The sequence below is a fragment of the Trichomycterus rosablanca genome, chromosome 19 (genome assembly GCF_030014385.1).
Source record: "Trichomycterus rosablanca isolate fTriRos1 chromosome 19, fTriRos1.hap1, whole genome shotgun sequence".
Classification (NCBI taxonomy): Eukaryota; Metazoa; Chordata; class Actinopteri; order Siluriformes; family Trichomycteridae; genus Trichomycterus; species Trichomycterus rosablanca.
The window spans coordinates 15,517,298-15,536,152 of record NC_086006.1 but is presented as its reverse complement, the minus strand read 5'-3'; the positions used below and the strand labels follow the sequence as shown (position 1 = coordinate 15,536,152).

The following is an 18,855-nucleotide window of genomic DNA, read 5'->3' as shown; positions in this document are numbered from 1 at the left end:
CCCGAACCAGGCGTCCTCTTTTTTAAAAACCAAAATATGGTCACCCCAGTTAAGACCCCCGTGTAGCCCAAAAGCAAAAAGCTAGCTAACTGTTACTATGGTATAGTCGATGCATGCTGTTAATTGGCAATAGGCCTAATATAACTCACCTATTTAGCACTTTGCATCTGTAATTTGGAATTTTTAACTCACCCTTATTAGTTTGTTAATTGGCCTCCATGTAAGTGTTTAATTACTACACCACAAAAGACACAAAGTCACTGTAAAACATATACATAAATCAAATAATGTAAATCAACATTATTACAACCCAGGAGTGGGGTAAGAGAATAGCACAAGCTATGTACTACAATTTTATGCCATGCAAAATGTGTATGCACATTAATTTTAGTATCATACCCATTCTGCGTGCCTACTGCTTTATTAATTTCAGACTGTTTGCATTAAAAAGGGAGCAATTAGTGCGACACCATGGCTCTCACCATTAACATCCGCTGTAATTTGGCACTTGATGGCAAGGCAGATCTTCCTCGAGTGATCATCTTAGTCATCGTAATTACCACATTCTGTATAAAACTATATATAGGTCATATGGTATAAGCTATACTGAAAGCATAAAACATAGATCACGCAAACTACGCAAAGCCAGCACAAGTGTTCAGACACGTACACACGGAGGCGTGACGGCCATACCACTGCATTCTGGGTAATGCAGTCTACTGTATGAATAACTACGTAGCATTTCTAACCATTTCCTCAAATCCAATAGATGTTCAAGAATGGCATGTTAGGCGAATTGCTGATTGTATTCACTGTATAAATAACCGACAAGTTATGTGGCAAAAAAGGCTTCCGCTCGGCTTCTATTCAAAACGAACTACATTTCTCGGCATGCAATGCGTTCACGCAGCTCTGGACATTGATGCAGCAGGTAAACAAGCCTGATCCAAAACAATCTGAACGGGTTTCAATCTCAGCTGATCATATCGCCTAATTTTTAATTTAGCACATAAGAACGAGAACGACATTTAAAGTAATATATATATATACAAACTGTTATTTTTGCTTAAGGTTATAATTGTGCTAGGTGAAGAAATGATCACATTGTGGTGATATTCTGCAATGGAGCGATTTATTTGGGAAGACAGATTTGAATTCTGTAAATGGCACTTCTGTTGCCCCAGAAAATAGCAGTTAAGGCAAACTGGATGTGCCAGTGGCAATGGGACCCATTCTGCAAGAAGGGACAGAATCGACTATCCTGAAGAAGGTGCAAGTCAAAGAAAAGGTTAAAGTGAAAAATGCAGAAAATACTGCCGTCGTTACCAGGTAAGTATGTTTATTAGGCTCAAATTAATTGAGAAAAATGAGTCGTTATCATATATACATTTGTGTCCAATTTTAATTATATAAAGTAAGCCTTATAAGTCTCCTTTTTTCTCCTTTATCTATAATTTTGCACATTTTTGCATCCCAGAGCTCCAGAATGACAGGTGGTGCAGCCTGCCATCTATATCAATGTGATTATTAAAGGTTCAAGGAGTAGAATCTTTGCTCTAGTGATTAGAAGGTGGACTACATATATCAGCCATTTAGCAGGGTAGTCTGGCATATTTTTTAATAAGCAGTAAATGTACACCGACCAGGCATAACATTATAACCACGGACAGGTGAAGTGAATAACACTGATTATCTCTTCATCACGGCACCTGTTAGTGGGTGGGATATATTAGGCAGCAAGTGAATAGTTTATCCTCAAAGTTGATGTGTTAGAAGCAGGAAAAATGGACAAGCGTAAGGATTTGAGTGAGTCTGACAAGGGCCAAATTGTGATGGCTAGACGACTGGGTCAGATCATCTCCAAAACTGCAGCTCTTGTGGAGTGTTCCCGGTCTGCAGTGGTCAGTATCTATCAAAAGAGGTAAACCTGCGACGGGCTCACTGATGCACGTGGGGAGCGAAGGCTGGCCCGTGTGGTCCGATCCAACAGACGAGCTACTGTAGCTCAAATTGCTGAAGAAGTTAATGCTGGTTCTGATAGAAAGGTGTCAGAATACACAGTGCATCACAGTTTGTTGTGTATGGGGCTGTGTAGCCACAGACCAGTCAGGGTGCCCATGCCGACCCCTGTCCACCGCCGAAAGCGCCAACAATGGGCATGTGAGCATCGGAACTGGACCACAGAGCAATGTAAGAAGGTGGCCTGGTCTGATGAATCACGTTTTTTTTTTTTTACATCACGTGGATGGTCGGGTGCGTGTGCGTCGCTTACCTGGGGAACACATGGCACCAGGGTGTACTATGGAAAGAAGGCAAGCCGACGGAGGCAGTTTGATGCTTTGGGCAATGTTCTGCTGGGAAGCTTTGGGTCCTGCCATCCATGTGGATGTTACTTTGAGGTGATGATTTGGCTTCCAAATTTCCCAGATCTCAATCCAATTGAGCATCTGTGGGATGTGCTGGACAAACAAGTCCGATCCATGGAGGCCCCACCTCACAACTTACAGGAGTTAAAGGATCTGCTGCATCTTGGTGCCAGATACCACACCACATCTTCAGGGGTCTAGTGGAGTCAATGCCTCGATATGTCAGGGCTGTTTTGGCAGCAAAAGGGGGACCAACACAATATTAGGAAGGTGGTCATAATGTTATGCCTGATCAGTGTGTATAACATTACTAGTAGAGAAATATAACTAAGCCAGCACAGCTTGTTTTTTTTTTTTTATTCTGTTTTCTCAGTAGCTATGTCTGCTTTGAGTTTTTGCAATAGAATGCTTGATTAGATGTTGCCAGTGTAGCTTTAGAATAGTATTTAAGCATGAGTCTTTTTGCTAGTAAATATCAATACACTTTGTACAAACCTTATTTCTAGAAAAGTGACTTTTTGTAAAACACAGTAATAAGAAGAATCTGTGATTAGTTAATTCTGTTGAATATTTATTCATAAGAAAAGATTTTTACAATACATTTCAATAATTTAAAATTTTATTTCATTAGAATAATCAATTAATAACATCTTCATTGTGTTTTCCACTATTTGTGATGCAATATGTATGTGTGTGTATTTTAGTAAACATATAGTTAGTTAGTGATATTTCCTATGTGTCCAGACTTTAGGGACACCCTGTAGAATTTAATGCCTGCAAGTTGGGAAAGAGGTGTGTTTACCCGTGTTCCATTACCCCTCCTTTTAACGGTTTGGGAACTGAGGACACCAATTGTTGTTTGCAAGTGGAGTTTTTGTCCATTCTTACTTGATATAAGACTTCAGCTGCTCAATAGTTCTTGGTCGCTGTCGTCTGATTCTTCACTAAATGCTGCATCATACATTTTTAACAAGAGACAGATCTGGACTGCAGGCAGGCCAATCAAGCACATACACCGTCTACGGTGTAGTGCAAACAGAATAAGACGTGGCATTATTTTGCTGAAATAATCATTGACTTCTCAGGAAAAGACATCACCTTGATGGCAGCATATGTTTCTAAAATCCAAAGATATGCCTTTTACATATGCAAGTCTCCCATACCATGGGAACTGATGCACCCCCCCGTACCATGAAATTTCTCTGATGATCCTTTTCATCCTTGGCAAAGCAGTTTTAATGTCCATTTTGTCTCAAAAATAAGCTGAACTGTGGACTCATCTGTCCACAGGTCACATTTCTACTGTCTTTTGCACCATCTGAGATTAAGTAGGGCTCCGAGAACTTTGAGGCTTTTGTGCATAGAATTAAGACCACCTACCTAATATCCCTAATGCCAAGTTCACACTACATGACTTTCCAAGTCGTCAGGTCACTGTACAGTTCACACTACAAGACTCGATCTCTTGTAATCGGGAGTCTTTCAAGTCGGTGTGGCTTTCACACCACACGACTGATCGGTGATAGGTGGTTTCACACTACACAATCTATCACCAACTGGAATCGCAGGCGAGCTTCTCTGGTCTCCCAAACTACGTTTTGTCACGAAAACAAACGTGAGAAGTGACGAAAGGTTGAATGATACCACGTCCAAAAATGGATTGTTCTATAGTGAGTTGGAGGTTAATAAATATTTTTGCAATGCAACGTTGGTGTTATGTTTTGTAGAGAACGATAAGGTCAGAAATACTGTAAAACTTGCGTGTGTGCCGATGTATCCTGATATAAACTATATTATGCCCCTGTCCCATCTTTTTACAACTCCTCCCATGCGTTTCCCCTCACCCCGTATCTTGCATTCTCGTTGGTTGTTGGATCGAGTTGTTAAGCAGTTCACAATAGCGATTGAAAGCAGAGTTTGGCAGACCAGTCGCCGAGCGAAAATCAGGGCAAAAATCGTGTAGTGTGAACTAGGCATAATATGCTGTCGAGACAACTTTTAGTTATTGAGACATGAACATAGACAGAAGACATCTGAAGGAGTCCTTTGGTATCTGGTACCAGGGCATTACTAGTAGGTCCTTTAAGGTCTGTACTTTGCAAAGTGGATCATCCTACAGTGCAACCTGTGCCATCTCTTTGCTAGGTAAATGATGCACGTTTCCAAGATTCCAAAATCTTGGAAAAACAGGATTTATCATTGGCACTCTATATGCAGAAGGGTTTTATGCTGTGTTGAAGATCAAAGTCTGGTCTTTATACCTGCCAGTATCTTCTGCATTTAACATGTGAACTATGAGTTACTTAACATCATCAGCCCAACATTTAACATACACTATATTGCCAAAAGTATTTGCTCGTCTGCCTTCACACGCATATGAACTTGAGTGACATCCCATTCTTAATCCATAGGGTTTAATATGATGTCGACCCACCCTTTGCAGCTATAACAGCTTCAACTCTTCTGGGAAGGCTTTCCACAAGGTTTAGGAGTGTCTTTATGGGAATTTTTGACCATTCTTCCAGAAGCGCATTTGTGAGGTCAGACACTGATGTCGGATGAGAAGGCCTGACTCTCAGTCTCCGCTCTAATTCATCCCAAAGGTTCTATCAGGTTGAGGCCAGTCAAGTTCTTCCACACCAAACTCGCTCATCCATGTCTTTGTGGAGCTTGCTTTGTGCACTGGTGCGCAGTCATGTTGGAACAGGAAGCAGCCATCCCCAAACTGTTCCCACAAAGTTGGGAGCATGAAATTGTCCAAAATCTCTTGGTATGCTGAAGCATTAAGAGTTCCTTTCACTGGAACTAAGGGGCCGAGCCCAACTCCTGAAAAACAACCCCACACCATAATCCCCCCTCCACCAAACTTTACACTTGGCACGATGCAGTCAGACAAGTATCGTTCTCCTGGCAACCACCAAACCCAGACTCATCCATCATACTGCCAAATGGAGAAGCGTGATTCGTCACTCCAGAGAACACGTCTCCACTGCTCTGGAGTCTAGTGGCGGCGTTCTTTACACCACTGCATTTGACGCTTTGCATTGCGCTTGGTGATGTAAGGCTTGGATGCAGCTGCTCGGCCATGGAAACCCATTCCATGTAGCTCTCTACAAACTGTTCTTGAGCTCATCTGAAGGCCACAAAGTTTGGAGGTCTGTAGTGATTGACTCTGCAGAAAGTTGGCGACCTCTGCGCACTATGAGCCTCAGCATCTGCTGACCCCGCTCTGTCATTTTACGTTGCTGTCGTTCCCAATCGCTTCCACTTTGTTATAATACCACTGACAGTTGACTGGAATATTTAGTAGCGAGGAAATTTCACGACTGGACTTGTTGCACAGGTGGCATCCTATCACGGTACCACACTGAAATTCACTAAGCTTTTGAGAGCGACCCGTTCTTTCACTAATGTTTGTAGAAGCAGTCTGCATGCCTAGGTGCTTGGTTTTATACACCTGTGGCCATGGAAGTGATTGGAACACCTGAATTCAATGATTTGGATGGGTGAGTGAATACTTTTGGCAATATAGTGTACATCAGATGAGGCCAGCACATCTAATGTTCTGGCTCATCCTGTGTGTAGACTCTTATTTCTTTGTGATATATTTCATTTGTACTTTCAGCAACAATAAAACAGGAAGCAAAGTTAAACAGAACCAGAAACCTCAGAAGAAAACAAGCTCGTTGCAAAAGAATGTCATTCCAGTGCAGGACATCCACCCCTTATCCAGGGCTAAAATTGTGAGTTGAAAAACTTACTTGATGTTTTATGTTTACCACAAGAAAAGCTTCATAATATTTTATGAACTCTTTATAATGTCTATACAGGGCCAAAACAGAAACAGACAAAAGCCTGTCAGGAGTCCTACAGCAGGTGCACATACGATGCTTAAGTAAGTTTGTCTCTTTTTAATAAAAACAGTGTAGAGCTTTACTCTACTATGCCTTTCTACATTCCCCTAAACCTCTAACGTTCTGTGTATTTCTAAAGCACACAGTTTGAAGCTGACACAAGGCATCCAAAACCAAGGCACTTTCCGTTAGCCCGGGAGGAGGAACGTCAGAAAGTGCAGCATCAGTCCCATTTGTGCACTGAGCAAAGCTATGCAATGCGAGAAAAGAGCCGACGTGCTTTATCTCTTCCACTGGCTCCTCATCAGTTTTCCTTTCCCAAGCACGTCCCAGACCTCAAGGCCCTGCATCTGGAGCACAGAGAAGATGACACTGACAGTGCCAGCGACCTGTCAGACTCTGAGCGGCTCCCTGTGTTGCCGTCTCCCTGCACCCCTCCTCAGCTCAATCTCCGGGCAGAAATCGTCAACACCATGGACCTACATCCGCACATTCCAGGCCCCAGGACGGGACAGACCGGGAGTGAAAGCTACAGCTACCCTGACTTCCTGCCTCCACCTTTTAACACCTGGAGCTTAAGACAACTTGCCGTCTTCTTGAACACCGATGGAAAACGTGCACCACGTCCCAAACCTGTGGGCCAGCTCGAGAAATACCTGGAACGCCTCCTGCAGCTCGAGTGGCACCAGATCCAGACCATTCAGGCAGAGAACGGCCGGGGTAATGCAGCCAATGTCTGTCCTAGAGGGCGCACCCTTTACGGTCCGCAAGTTGCCAGCTTTTCCAGACCTCACACAGCCCCACCTACACGCCTCAGCTCGCCAAAAAGTGTGCGCCAGAGTCAACCCTTTACTCTTCTTTCATCTCTGGGCAGCCCATCATCATGCCGGCTCTCTCGCTGCCTTTACAGTCAGGTCCGTTACCCAATGTGCAACGGGAGCTGCTCCTCATATGCCTATCAGCGCCATTCCCGCCTCAGCCCATTGCTAGAGCGTAAAGCACCACCCAACATCGCCCAAAAAAGAAGCAGCAGTGAAAGTCGGGCTTCAGCTGACAACCGAGTTAAGACTCATTATCCCGTCAGCCCGAGAATTCCACAAAAACATATGCAGCCAGCTGGAAATGGGCATAAAGTTTCTCAGGAATCAAGTGGTAAGAGTAAAGATCAGGGTCCAGCACGGAAAGGTTACAGTGGAGGGGCAGATCAGGTTACAGTGGAGAGGCAAAAAGATACACTAATAGGTAGAAGTGCAGTCGATAAGCGCATTGTTGCTGGTAACAAACGAGAAGTTAGCGGGCTAGAGCAGAGCAAAGAAAAGCAGTGTACACAGACTGGGAGCACTGGTAAAAGGGATGGGGTTAAAACAGTGGTTGTGGAAAGTAATAAAGGAAAACAGACACACAAAAAGGCAAAAAATGTCCAGCTGGCCAAGTAATAACAATAAAATATTGTATTGTTCGTTATAGCTTATTTTTTAGCCTGAGCACATACATGCCAAGTGTTTCTCTACAAACTATAAAGCTGTCACTGCAGTAGACTTATTTAAGTTATAAGAAATGTGATTAAAGGTAGAACTATTTGAATATTTTGTATTACAGTATTACCAAAGACCGAGAGTCTTTGGTATTATCATGGTACTGTAGCTTTGCAGCGTTTTTTAATTTATGCATTTTCTCCCAATGTTAGAGTAGTCAATTTGTCCTTTGCTGCTGGGGGATCCCTAATTGCAGTCGAGGTGGGTATATTGCTGCTCACGCCTCCTCCGACCCGCGTGCAGCCCTTAGCGGAACCCTTTTTCACCAATACCCTCTGCACAGACGCCTCTCTATCTGCTAAACAGGGTTTGAAGACCCTACCCACATAGGCCAGTCATCCCGCCCTAGCAGAGACGTGTCTGCTCCAGGCACTGCCAATTATGCCTGCTAGATGGTGCCCAGCCAACCGGTTGCAATGGCGAGTTTCAAACCGAGGAGTTCAGAATGTCGGTGCCGGTGTGCTAGCGAAATATCCCGCCGCGCCGCCTGGGCGCCTGTAGTTGTATTTTGACCCCATTCCTCTAGGCCAGTGTTTCCCAACCACTGTGCCGTTATGTGCCGCGAGAAATCATCAGGTGTGCCGTGGAAGATCAAGTTCACCTAATTGGTACTGCGGTGTGTAGTGACAGACAGAACAATTACATTCTCTTCCACTAGAGGGCAGTACAACTTCTTGGTGGTGTGCCTTGTGATTTTTCTAATGTGAAATATGTGCCATGGTTCAAAAAGGTTGGGAAACACTGCTCTAGGCAAAGGGTATCCAAACTGCGGTCCGTTACCAGGTGACACAGAAGTTAAATGAAGGTTGGCCCACAGGTTAAAAAAAACAAACCCAAATTTCTAGTTTAAACACATGGTGTCGCTGTTACATATAACCAATCTAAAGCTCTCCATCTCATCCCCCCCCCCCCCCCCCCCCCAATTCAAAACATTACCAACGTTACACTTCATATAGAAAAAACGTATTGTTTATAATAATCATGTAGGACTATTATTTTTTTACATTTTGTCAGTGGCCAGTCAATACATTTCTTTCTACATCTGGCCCCAACAAGATAAGTTTGAACACCCCTGCTCTAGGCCAACCTTCGTCGACAGCCTATGTACCTTTGATGCAATTTCTAACCCTTCATAAATCGGGAAGTTGGCTTGACAATGCAAGCATACGCTGATCAGCCATAACATTAAAACCACCTCCTTGCTTCTACACTCACTGTCCATTTTATCAGCTCCACTTACCATATAGAAGCACTTTGTAGTTTACAATTATTGACTGTAGTCCAACAGTTTCTTTACATACTTTTTTAGCCTGCTTTCACCCTGTTCTTCAATGGTCAGGACCCCCACAGGACCACTACAGAGCAGGTATTATTTAGGTGGTGAATCATCCTCAGCACTGCAGTGACATGGTGGTGGTGTGTTAGTGTGTGTTGTGCTGGTATGAGTGGATCAGACACAGCAGCACTGCTGGAGTTTTTAAATACCGTGTCCACTCACTGACCACTCTATTAGACACTCCTACCTAGTTGGTCCAACCTGTAGATGTGAGAAACGATCGCTCATCTATTGCTGCTGTTTGAGTTGGTCATCTTCTAGACCTTCATCAGTGTTCACAGGACGCTGCCCATGGGGCGCTGTTGGCTGGATATTTGTGGTTGGTGGAGTATTCTCAGTCCAGCAGTGACAATGAGGTGCTTAAAAATTCCATCAGCGCTGCTGTGTCTGATCCACTCATACCAGCAGTGCCCCGTGGGCAGCGTCCTGTGACCACTGATGAAGGTTTAGAAGATGACCAACTCAAACAGAAGCAATAGATGAGCGATCGTTACTGACTTTACATCTACAAGGTGGACAAACTAGGTAGGAGTGTCTAATAGAGTGGACAGTGAGTGGACACGGCATTAAAAAAAAAACTCCAGCAGTGCTGCTGTGTCTGATCCACTCATACCAGCACAACACACACTAACACACCACCACCATGTCAGTGTCACTGCAGTACTAAGAATGATGCAGAGTCCTGACCATTGAAGAACAGCATGAAAGGGAGCTAACAAAGTATGTAGAGAAACGGTGCAGAGATGGACTACAGTCAGTAATTGTAGAACTACAAAGTGCTTCTATATGGTAAGTGGAGCTGATAAAATGGACAGTGAGTGTAGAAACAAGGTAGTTTTAATGTTATGGCTGATAACTCTTCTTTTTAGAGTTAGTCTTGAGTTATGTTGGCATTAAGTTTGGCATTTGTCTTTTAAAATATCCAGATTTAGTTATTTGGCTAATCACATAAAATTATCTCAATGTTATGGGACATTGTTCCATTCTTGTTCCCTTCTATGAAGTGTAACTTCAAGGACACCACCCTTTATTTGTCCAAAGATGTGCAGTTATTGTCAAAAAACACTTTTTATGTTTTATCTGACCAGTTTTAGTGGGATGTAGGGAGGAAAAATGATCGTTTTTTGCTTACAATTGTTGAACTGCTTGCTTTCAGGTTGTACTTGCTATAAACTATTTTTAAGTGATTGATGGGTTGTTTCATACATTCTTTGTCATGTAAATTTCATTATGACACTAAGCTTTATTTATTATTCTATTTATTGATTATTTATATTGTATGGTTATTTTTCCTATTTATATATTGCAATACATGACATACGTTGTTTTTGCTCTCAAACATGCTTATTGGTTCATATTTACAGGTACAAATGTAAATGATATTGGGTGCAATTTGAAGTAGATATACACTGATAAGCCAAAAGATAAATAGCTCTGATCTGCAGATGCACAGACATCACAAGACCTCTGTAGGTGTCCTGTGGTATCTGGTACTACAATGTTAACAGCGGGTCCTTTGAGTCCTGTATGATTACAGGTGAATGGTTCTACAATGCATACTGACCACATAATCTAGATAAAAATGGGATTGATCTGACTAGACAACGTTCCATCTTTTCTCTAATGTCCATTTCCGATGCCTGTAAGCATTTTGTAGGGGCTTTGAACAATAGTGTTAGCAAAACCGCCCGGACTGGCCTTTTACTATTCAGTGCAATACAATAGTGTTTGATGCAGTGTCTGCTATGACATGCCTGCAAGTCTGGTCAGGGTTGCAATGGGTTGAAAGCAAACCCCAAAAACACTAGGCGCAAAACAGAAAAACACTCTAGACAGGGTGCTACTCAGAATTACAGTAGACCCTTGACTTACGAATTTAATTGGTTCCAAAGGGCTGTTCTTAAGTCAAAATGTTCGTTATTTGAACCTATTTTTCCCATAAGAGATAATGTAAATAGAATTAATCCATGCCAGACCTCCCAAACCACCCCCTTACCTAACCTTTCTAATGTCTTAAATGGTATTTTTTGTTATAAATACAAGTATATTTTCCCTTAAATCTTAAATTATAGAATAGACATTACTGTAATAAACAATAAACAATACACAGTAGTACTGTACTGTACATAAAAACACACATTTCAGTACAGTACGTGTGCAGTACCATACACCATAATACATTTACTTTTTTTAATAAAATGTATCTACCAGAAACAACAATAACTCATATTTCTCTATTATTTCCTTCTTTATTTCAGTAGTGTTGTATTTTGTAGGTGTAACTGCAAGAAAGAAAGAATACTTTACTGAGCCGAATTCCTTCTTCTCTCTCACTCACTGTCCCCGCTGTCTGATACACAGTGACAGCTACTGGCAGGAATAATTATACAACAACAAATGTAATAGATTTGTTCATTTTCTCAACACTGCGCTTTCTCTGCACCTTCTTTGGGGACATTTTAATATTGAATTTTACAAAATATAAAGAAAACACCGGAAAAACACTGTCCTCTGTCCGAATGTTCGCTCACTATATATATATACAGGGGTTGGACAAAATAAGTGAAACACCTGGTTTTAGACCACAATAATTTATTAGTATGGTGTAGGGCCTCCTTTTGCGGCCAATACAGCATCAATTCGTCTTGGAAATGACATATACAAGTCCTGCACAGTGGTCAGAGGGATTTTAAGCCATTCTTCTTGCAGGATAGTGGCCAGGTCACTACGTGATGCTGGTGGAGGAAAACGTTTCCTGACTCGCTTCTCCAAAACACCCCAAAGTGGCTCAATAATATTTAGATCTGGTGACTGTGCAGGCCATGGGTGATGTTCAACTTCACTTTCATGTTCATCAAACCAATCTTTCACCAGTCTTGCTGTGTGTATTGGTGCATTGTCATCCTGATACACGGCACCGCCATTGGATGCACATGGTCCTCCAGAATGGTTCGGTAGTCCTTGGCAGTGACGCGCCCATCTAGCACAAGTATTGGGCCAAGGGAATGCCATGATATGGCAGCCCAAACCATCACTGATCCACCCCCATGCTTCACTCTGGGCATGCAACAGTCTGGGTGGTACGCTTCTTTGGGGCTTCTCCACACCGTAACTCTCCCGGATGTGGGGAAAACAGTAAAGGTGGACTCATCAGAGAACAATACATGTTTCACATTGTCCACAGCCCAAGATTTGCGCTCCTTGCACCATTGAAACCGACGTTTGGCATTGGCACGAGTGACCAAAGGTTTGGCTATAGCAGCCTGGCCGTGTATATTGACCCTGTGGAGCTCCCGACGGACAGTTCTGGTGGAAACAGGAGAGTTGAGGTGCACATTTAATTCTGCCGTGATTTGGGCAGCCGTGGTTTTATGTTTTTTGGATACAATCCGGGTTAGCACCCGAACATCCCTTTCAGACAGCTTCCTCTTGCGTCCACAGTTAATCCTGTTGGATGTGGTTTGTCCTTCTTGGTGGTATGCTGACATTACCCTGGATACCGTGGCTCTTGATACATCACAAAGACTTGCTGTCTTGGTCACAGATGCGCCAGCAAGACGTGCACCAACAATTTGTCCTCTTTTGAACTCTGGTATGTCACCCATAATGTTGTGCGCATTGCAATATTTTGAGCAAAACTGTGCTCTTACCCTGCTAATTGAACCTTCACACTCTGCTCTTACTGGTGCAATGTGCAATTAATGAAGATTGGCCACCAGACTGGTCCAATTTAGCCATGAAACCTCCCACACTAAAATGACAGGTGTTTCAGTTATTTTGTCCAACCCCTGTATATATATATATATATATATATATATATATATATATATATATATATATATATATATATATATATATATATATATACGTATATATATATATATATATAGAGAGAGAGAGACGCTCGGAGAAAACTTGTTCGAAATTTGTTCGTATGGTAAACCGTTCATAACTCAAGGGTCGACTGTAGAGTAAATTTAAAGTAGAACCTAACCTAATGTCGTATTATTGGGGGGTGGGATAAAAAAGAGTACCTGGGTTAACCCACACAGGCGAATACAATTCTAAATTCCTTAATCATTGATAGTGTTGTAACTATTCTAAAACTGTAATTAAGCATAATGACATTGTACATAACATGTATAATGTTAAACACAGAGACATTATACACACATAAATTCAGTTATCTGAGCAAAAGTTTCCACACCTCACCAAATACATACTTGCACACACAATATCACATATCTCATCAAAAGTATTCAACCCCTCCACATACTTTATTATGGGCAAAGGTGTACCATTAAAACCAACAAATGATTTTTAGTTTATTTTTATGATAAATATTTCTAGTGTGGAAATGTATTTTGTTTTGCTTATGTCGTAACGAGGGTTATTCAGATATCAAATGTGCAAAGTTACTCCTTATAAAAGGCATTTATGTACATTAGTACTTGAAAAATTAATTAAAATTGTAGGTTTGATTAGGACGTGAAGTGTTAAGTGTTTTAAAGTATATGTATTTTTGCAGTCCTGTTGCCAGCAATGTGTCATTTATTGTCTGTTTTGATCAGCACTATTTCCATTAAAGAATGTATATTTTTTGTATATGCTGTATGTATTTTTGTAATGTGCTGTTTATAAGGGCTTTTCTGGCAATCTGTTTTCGCTGTTTTGTCTAGCACGTGTTTCCTGCAAGCTGTATGGACTATGTGTACTTTGCTATTTTAAGATGTTCATTAAATATGTGTATTTTTATGATGTTCTGGAGAGATGTAGCAACTGTAAATTTGCGTACAGATGTGTGGCAAGGAAAAACTGTCAGTAAGTGTCTTTAACTAAATCTTTCATTATAAAATACTGGAAGCATATTCCTTCAGTTGGTTTTTCAGTGATAGTGGTCAAGAATGTCATATAGGTATTGAACTAGACTCAAATCTGGTAACTTTGGGCTATCAACTGAAAGGTTGAGAGTTCGAATCCCAGCTCTGCCATGCAGCCACTGTTGAACCCTTGAGCAAGGCTCCAGGGGCACCGTACAGTGGCTGACCCTGCTCTCTGACCCCAGCTTCCAAACAAGCTGGGATATGCGAAGAAAGAATTTCGCTGTACTGTACATCTGTCTATGTATATATGACAAATAAAGGCTTTCTATTCATTCTATTCTATGCGAAACATAAAAATATGTTTCATTTTAATACTTATCAAACTATAGAATGACTCCTCATGCCCTTGAATAGTGGTACTGTCATCCTGAAAGAAACCACAGGATTGGAAGAAATTCACTGATTTATTTTCACTAACTGCATCATCCTGTAGAGTTTGCCAATCTATTGCAAGGGCATCAACCATTCACTCACTTGTGCCTGGTAGCAAGTTACTGTCTGGAGAAAATGCACAGGGACAAAGGAAGAACATGAAACAATTTTCACTGAAAGTGAGGCAAGGTTTAAAGCTGTGTTTAAACTTTTACCTACAGTATAACAGAGCTAGCAGACCTGTACAGTTCTCTTGGTTTATGCCACACATGCACAAGTTTTCCCACCTTGAATATACACCGATCAGCCATAACATTAAAACCACCTCCTGGTTTCTACACTCACTGTCCATTTTATCAGCTCCACTTACCATATAGAAGCACTTTGTAGTTCTACAATTACTGACTGTAGTCCATTTGTTTCTGTACATAACTTTTTAGCCTGCTTTCACCCTGTTCTTCAATGGTCAGGACCCCCACAGAGCAGGTATTATTTAGGTGGTGGATGATTCTCAGCACTGCAGTGACACTGACATGGTGGTGGATCGCTCATCTATTGCTGCTGTTTGAGTTGGTCATCTTCTAGACTTGGTGGACTATTCTCAGTCCAGCAGTGACAGTGAGGTGATTGAAAACTCCATCAGCACTGCTGTCTCTTATCCACTCATACCAGCACAACACACACTAACACACCACCACCATGTCAGTGTCACTGCAATGATGAGAATGATCCACCTCCTAAATAATATCTGCTCTGTAGTGGTCCTGAGAGAGTCCTGACCATTGAAGAACAGCATGAAAAGGGGCTAAAACAGATGGAGTTCAGTCAGTAATTGTAGAACTACAAAGTGCTTCTATATGGTAAGTGGAGCTGATAAAATTGACAGTGAGTGTAGAAACAAGGAGGTGGTTTTAATGTTATGGCTGATCAGTGTATATTCAAAATTAAATGCATTTCGAAAGAATTTATTTGTTACACTTAATATACAAACGAAGCAGCAAAAGCTGTAAAGTTTTCATTCAATTTAAGTATTTAAATGCAAAACTGAAGTAAAACATCTTAAATATCAACAACATTTCTAGTATGATAAACACAACAATAAATTTAGCTGCATGATCTAAAAAGATGGAGACTGCTGCAACAACTGTCTGGGAATTTAAAATCAAACACAGTGGTACCTTGTAACTCGACATCCCCTAAACTCAAAATCTTTGAAACTCAACGCTCTTTGTCGAGTAATTTTTACCCTTAAACTCAACGGTTCCCTTAAACTCAACATGTGTGCGACTGCTGCTTTGTTCAGCGCTTGGCTTGAGTAGTGCAGTAAAACGTCATGCGAACATGAGACAAATCTGCATTTGTGTGGAATAACCGTCAAATTTACTCTGAAAGCTCCACATGTATCTGTGTTTATCTGGATTTTCCTCTTTCACTTTTAAACTTGTGTTATAGCTCGGGGTGCTGAGAAATTGTAAGAACCAGCTTTTAAAAATTCAGTCTAAAACGCTTATCATTAAGTATTTTTTTTTTAATAAAAATTACATAAACTCTAAACCTCTTCATTATTACTGCTTGTAAGTTCTCTTCACTAATTAAGAAGCATAAAAAAAATAAAGACAGGTAACGAGCATGTTTTACTGTATTTTTGATCGGTTTTAATTGTTTTTCAATTGTATTTCAGTGTTTTTTACATTATATTTGTGTATAAGTGTAAAAAAAAAAAAAAAAACATTATTTTACACTAGCCTAAAATATATGCAGTTCCACGGGACCATGGAACACATTAACAGGTTTACTTTTAATGTAAAAGCAAAAGAAAACTTCATATTTTCACAATGATTAAGAGGAACGTGCAGAGACGCTTCAGCGCGTGTCACTAAAACTTCCCTGTACATCACAGCTTTTTTTTTTTTTAATCGTGCATATCTGATAATAAAAATAATTTGTTCTAAAATGTTGTGAAGGTAGCTATCAACTGGGCTATCAACTGATATTGATGTAAATGGTAATGACGCTGAATAAATATACTCTATAATCAGGAGGAATACATGATTAAATTACTCATATTTCCAGACATTAAAATGTTCATCTTCTCTCATGGCTGGCATGTGCTTCCTTGCAAGTCTTTGTTTCCATGGTTACAACATAAACAAGTGTTACCTTCAAATGAAAGCACTACACTGTTGCGGTAATGACGATAATGCTGGGGACAGTAATATATTGCTAAAAAATATGCATAGGCTGTACAAATATGAAAAAAAAAAAACATTTTGTTTCTTTTTAAATTATTATAAAACTCTTATTGTAATTTTATAATGAATTGATCACTTTTTAGCATTTTATTAGAGCAGAGAAGTTTTAAAGTCTGGGTTGGGGACAAGGCCAAAGTAGCAAAATATTGATGTTTAAATCATAAAAAATAGAAATCATAATCATAATTTTTTTTAGTGATGCAATGAATGATCTTTTTAATACCTAAAATATTTGTTTTGTAATAAAGTATTTTTTACACAAATTTATAACCTAGGGACGTAAAAGTTCCCCCAATTGAAGAATCACCCATATATATATATATATATATATATATATATATATATATATATTAGGGCTGTCAAACGATTAAAATTTTTAATCGCGATTAATCTCAGAATTTCATATAGTTAATCGCGATTAATCGCATTTAAAAAAATCTGTGTAAATGTTATAGAAAACAAGGATTTTTAAGTGAAATGTTACAATTAAAATGGTGAACACATTTTATGCTAAATGTACTGATGTTAAAAACTGCTGGGACAAGAGAAAACTGTAAGGGAGTTTTATTCACTCACATACTAGGCAGTAAATGTCAGATTGTAGGTTAGAATTTCTCCATCAGCAAACATTGTAGATCAGCGGTGCTTTAGGTGGGATAAGGCGTAGTTATTGTAACAGACTTTTCTGTGGTTGTATTGTGACAATGGTTTGATGGCCGTTTCTACACGAAGTGAGTGTGTTTTGACCCTTTGGGGCTTCCATAGTGCATGGACTAACGTGCTTGACTCAGCTTTCCGGTATTTGGTACCTTAACAGAATAAGTTAATAAAAGTGTTCTGCTCCCGACAACTTGTGAATATAGCGTGTATTTATTTCTTTATAAGTGCATCACTACAACGCTCGGTTACATTATGTTAACAAACCGCAAATGAAAAACGGTGGCAAGTCCGACATTAAAACGTTTGTTCTACCAGTCAAGTTTCAACATGAACTAGAATTTGCGTTAACGGCACTATTATTTTTAATCGCGTTAAATTGAAATCGCGTTAATGCGTTATTATCGCGTTAACTTCGACAGCCCTAATATATATTAGGGCTGTCGAAGTTAACGCGATATATATATATATTAGGGCTGTCGAAGTTAACGCGATATATATATATATATATATATATATATATATATATATTAGGGCTGTCGAAGTTAACGCGATATATATATATATATATATATATATATATATATATATATATATATATATATATATATATATATAATATATATAGGTGAACCGTGCAACGTTATGTTATTCTGGAAGTTTGTAATAATAACTCATATACTGTATAATCCCGTTAGCATTTGGGTTGTGTGCTGTTAGTTTATTGTGTTTCTGGAAAGTATCAGGGAGAGTCTGCTACCTGGTGGTGTCTTGCTGACTGATAGCTAGCATAAACTCCTAGTACAATTATACGTGCTTGAATAAATTGGTAATATTGTACCACGCAACTGTGCATTTACACAAAGTTAAACCAACAGCAGCTAATGCTACTTGCTTACCCAGTTACAGACTGAAGTTGCCGCGGGTTCATGGTAAGATGTGGACTGGAATATGGATCGGTGATGTGCTTCATGTTACGTTACGGCGGGTTCATGGTCCAGGGCAAGCTGCGGACTGGAATATAGATCGGTAACTGGATCGGACCTGATACCGATATTTTACATTTTTGTCATTTAGCAGACGCTTTTAGTCAAAAAGACTTACAATACTCTGACAGTATATATTGTCTAATCGAAGGTTGAAGCAATTTAAGGTGAAGTGCCTTGCTGAAGGGCCCAACAGAGCTTGACCTGGCAACCTTTTGATTACTAGTCCAGTGCCTAGCGGTTAAGGTTACAACTGCTGATATCGGATCAGTCCCATCCCTAGTAAAATGTTAATTATCATAAATTATTATTTAACTGTATATTTCAATTTGGGCAGCACGGTGGCTTAGTGGGTAGCACTGTCGCCTCACAGCAGAAGATCCTGGGTTCGATCCCTGGGTGGGGCGGTCTGGGTCCTTTCTGTGCGGAATTTGCATGTTGTCTGCGTGGGTTTCCTCCGGGTACTCCGTTTTCCTCCCACAGTCCAAAAACATGCAGCTAGGCAAATTAGAGACTGAATTGTCCTATATGCACCTAGCCGCTAAAATGCACAAACCAGTGCATTGTAGTGCCGGTCCCAAGGGTTGTGTCAGGAAGGGCATCCGGCGTTAAAA

The 18,855-nt window shown here is 40.4% G+C and overlaps 1 protein-coding gene across 1 annotated transcript; it reads left to right on the top strand.

The window, feature by feature from the left end:
* The first annotated feature begins 1,154 nt into the window (after positions 1–1,154).
* On the top strand, positions 1,155–7,656 carry fam217ba (family with sequence similarity 217 member Ba). Its single transcript, XM_063016057.1, has 4 exons — positions 1,155–1,329; positions 5,992–6,109; positions 6,197–6,261; positions 6,360–7,656. Exons 1-4 carry the CDS (start codon positions 1,223–1,225, stop codon positions 7,654–7,656), a joined length of 1,587 nt encoding a protein of 528 aa, XP_062872127.1. The 5' UTR covers positions 1,155–1,222.
* The last annotated feature ends 11,199 nt before the right edge of the window (positions 7,657–18,855 follow it).